Here is a 4,247-nt window from a genome sequence, read left to right as displayed (position 1 = left end):
TTATTATTATTATTATTATGTAGACATTAATAATAAACAGTATTACACTAAGGTTATGCTGTAACAGATACAAAAATATGCTGTATAAGTTAAGCCATTAATTAAATTTAATTAATCATCACAATGAAAGTAGATAACCATATTTATTGTGATTTTTATATCATGCTTTTTTATATGTGCCATTTGGATATTGCAACATAAAAAAATGTTTGTTGAAAATTATCCAGCAGCACTGATATTTGCATTACTCCTCCAGATAAGCATATAATCACTATACTTAGAGTATGTAAGCATAAAATCATAAGCATATAATCACTAAACTTACTATTATTACTATTACTAATTAATCACAACAATAAACAGGCTATGAAATTCACAACCTGATATTGTTGAGAGAGAAAAACATTTTCAGACATTTGTTTAAAACATTTAGAACATCAATGAGTACACCTTTCCTTGATATTGTGTTAATATTAAGGTTTAAGTTCCGGTTTTAATCTCAATAATAGGATATCTGTTGTATTGTGCTCTAGTGTAAATGTTTATAGTGCATTTGCAGTATTAGGTTGTAGTGTTGTAAAAGGTGTAACAGACTTGATGTTTGACATCGGTTCATTTCAGATTTATTATGTGTGACTCACATATTTAAAATAGCCTGGATCATGCCTTGAGAACAGGCATGTGTATCAATCAACAGAGGAACACACACTTACAGCAACAGCCAAGCAGCAAAAATAGAATATCACACACAGTGTGCTGGCAAGCCACAAATATCCAGTGTCATTGGATCACTACCTGAAAGAAATTTATACTTTGTGCATAGGTGTTTGAATATTTGAGATGGTCAAAATCATATAAGTACCTGTACCTGTATTTAGAAGATACATATATTACATATATACAGAAAATGTATATACAGTATGTAATGTAAATCTATGTAAATGTGTTTTATGTAAATGGATTATTTTTTTGTTAAAAAAAAGTGGCCAATAGTGAGGTTACTTATTCTTAATGTCTTACGAAGGTCACCTGTTTTTCCATTGCACCATATGCATTAAAGGAATGTTGCACCTCCCACTGCTAGAAGTGTTTCCTTTCTTGTGTTGTATTAAAAGCTCCTCTGAGTCATACACATCCATTACCACAGAGGCACTTCAGTTCTATACTTGTACTGAATACTACATGTATGTGCAGCAGTGGATTAATCATAAGTTCTACTCAGGAGTGTCAATCTTTTGACAGAACAATAAAAAAGGTCGAGTTAGCCAGCACTATGACCAAAAGCTGGGCCAAAGTGAACATGGGAAAACAAGACACTATACCTTCAGGCTGGCTGCCTGAATCTCTTTTCGAAAAAAAAGAAGAGAAGGAAACAGAGAGAAACAAACCCCTGGACATGCCTAAAGTTTTCAGTTATCAGGGGACTGAGGACTGTAATATTAAAACAGAGATGATGAAAAAAAAAATAACACCAAAACACAGCGAGGGAAACCATGATTTGGTGAGATCCATCAAGGATAAAACCCATGCTGTTCCTGGGGAGCCAGGAAATGTCATGAGCAATGATTCTCTTAACAGGATACACCACTGTAATGAGAAGATAACTGGACAGAAGAAAGAACAAAAATGTTGCAGTAGCCTAGATTCAGAGGATGGTGAACTTGGGGAAGATTCAGCTCTAAGTGACAACAATCAAATTGATGTCAAAAAGAACACACTTATCAACAGACCCAAGGTAAATTGTACAGTATGTTTTACTTTGTTAGTTCACTAGTATTTACACACTGGTGCATTTAATTGAAGAAAATGGGGGCATTAATTGTAGTTAATTAATTGTTTAAAGCAAAGATAATGAATATAATAGGGTTTTAGTTTATCAGTAGAACTGTATACATAAAAAATGAACATCCCAATCCATATTTTCTTCAAACAAAGCATTCCACTGTTTATGACACTAGTATTCTGCACTAACTCTAAAAACGTTTTTGTTTGATAGAATAATTTGTGAGTAAATACGTTTGATTTTTTTAAAATGGCATTCAAAGTATAATGCATGGCTTTCTGTACTCAAGTAAATGAAGTGTCAGTCTGCCAGGTTGGGACAGGCATCTCTAATTTCATGTGATACATTCCCTTGTGTGTATATCAGTAGTTGGAATCAGTGCCAATTTAACAAATGAAAAATATTGTTATTATATATTTTTTGCCCATACCTTTTGGATTCCTCATTGGCTTAGCAGCTTCTTGTACCATTGTATGTCAGTTTTTCAGAACATAGAGCTTTAGTTCTATATTGGTATTGGTTTTACTTACTTTTTTGTTGTTTTGGGAATTAGTCAAAGCATCTGGAAATTGTTTGTACTTCTGATGTTCACTCGTGACTTGTAGTTATTCAAAACTGAGACTGAATATCTTTAATATGCACTCTTAGAATTAATTGTCTTATAAGTTCATCAAAATGTTTGCTTGATTAAAATATGATTAGCTAATGATTAGCATATGCTTTGTCATTGTATTAATTTCAGATTAAAGTGACCACAATGGGGGACCTGCTGAACAAATGGAAGAAATTTGCTGAGGAGCATGTGGAGGGTCAGAAACTCAACCCTTTTAGTGAGGACTTTGATTACGATCATGCCATGGCTGTAAGACTCCATAAGGGACAACTGGGCTATGGGCACCCCAAAGAAGGCTCCAAAACAGCCCAGCGAGCTGACCGTGCCAAGAAACATATCCATCAAGAAATGAATGAGATGTGCTACATAATCCGGGATATGGGACAGATGGACAAGGAAGGTCATATTTATGTCACTTTTGGTCGACTCTTTGATCACTATGTCAAGATCTCTGATAAGGTGTTGGGGATTTTGCTTCGATGCCGCAAACACAAGATGGTGGACTTTGAAGGTGAGATATTATGGCAGGGGCAGGATGATGATGTTAAAATCAGGCTGCTTGTGTGAGGAAATTTGGAATGCTGAAAATATGTCAGTATTTATTTATTTATTTATTTATTTATTTATTTATGTGTTTGTTTGTTTGTATGTATGTATGTATGTATGTATGTATGTATGTATGTATGTATATGAACCATTTAACTATGTGGTGAAACCAAAACGTAAAATGCAGAGGTAAAAATAACCCTTGTTTGTAGGACAGTTTTGTTTATTTCTGTCATTTTTTTAAAAATATACTTTAGTTATTTTAATTTAAATAATGCTAGTCTGTTCCCTTTAGCACTTGAAAAAATGTTTAAACATTAATTAAATAAATTAAATTAATAAAACATTTAAGATTAATAGACAGATTAAAACATTAAGAAATAAATCATCTGTGATATCTGGCTCTACTACAGTTCTATATATAGCTATATATATCTGACACAATTTGATTCACTTTATAGAAGTGCAAAGGATTAAATTCTTGTTTAATTATTCTTTTTCCTCTTGCAAAAATTTAGCATAATCAATTTAGTTTGTTCTGTTTAGACGTTTACTTAGGCTTACTTAATTAAAAAAATACACATTCAAAATGTTAATTTTCAATAGTTTTATAGGCCAAATTCCGTTTGCATAAAGTACAAATCACATAAATCATCATGAATTCATAATGGAAATGTTAGCTAAAACTAGTGTAACAGGCACACCAAAATAGACTTTGTTCTCAGCACTATGTTCCTTAGTAAGGCTATTATTTAAAATATCTATGGAATTTCTCTGTATTAGTTTATTGTTGGTTGTTTTTTTTTCATGTTACAGATTATTAACATTAAATTAATAATTATTTATGACAAGTAGCAACTTTGTACACAGGAAGTTATAAGAAGTAACTTATTTTGTAAATATTTCACAATACTAATATTACCTGACAAATGTAAAAAAAATAATAATAATTTTTCGTGAATTACTTTGGTAATAAAAGGAATAAAAACAAGAACAACTACTGTGCAGTTTTCATTATTTTCCTTTAACAGCGCAAAACAATTTTTGTTTGCCTGTACCCCTGACATTTTAACACTAGGTCTTTTGTACGTGCTTCTTTAATATTGTACAGCCTCTTTAAGAGGGTGGGGTATCTCATGCACCCATCCTCAGTGGAGATCATAAAGTTGGTGTTCATCTGGCAGAGACCTGGGGTCTCATTTATAAAACTGTGCGTAGGATCCCTACTAAAAGTTTACGTGCGCCCAAAAGCCAAAAATGCCGTACGCCAAAAAATATTCAGATTTATAAAAGCATGCGTACGCA

At 32.5% G+C, this 4,247-nt stretch overlaps 1 protein-coding gene across 1 annotated transcript; it reads left to right on the top strand.

The window, feature by feature from the left end:
- The first annotated feature begins 1,119 nt into the window (after positions 1 to 1,119).
- On the top strand, positions 1,120 to 3,942 carry abraa (actin binding Rho activating protein a). The gene is made up of 2 exons (XM_027146343.2): positions 1,120 to 1,735; positions 2,526 to 3,942. The coding sequence occupies exons 1-2, from the start codon at positions 1,187 to 1,189 to the stop codon at positions 2,961 to 2,963; spliced, it is 987 nt and encodes a 328-aa protein (XP_027002144.1). The 5' UTR covers positions 1,120 to 1,186; the 3' UTR covers positions 2,964 to 3,942.
- Positions 3,943 to 4,247: the final 305 nt, after the last annotated feature.

This window comes from Tachysurus fulvidraco, chromosome 5 (assembly GCF_022655615.1).
Source record: "Tachysurus fulvidraco isolate hzauxx_2018 chromosome 5, HZAU_PFXX_2.0, whole genome shotgun sequence".
In the NCBI taxonomy this organism is placed as follows: domain Eukaryota; kingdom Metazoa; phylum Chordata; class Actinopteri; order Siluriformes; family Bagridae; genus Tachysurus; species Tachysurus fulvidraco.
This window is presented reverse-complemented; position numbering and strand designations above follow the sequence as displayed.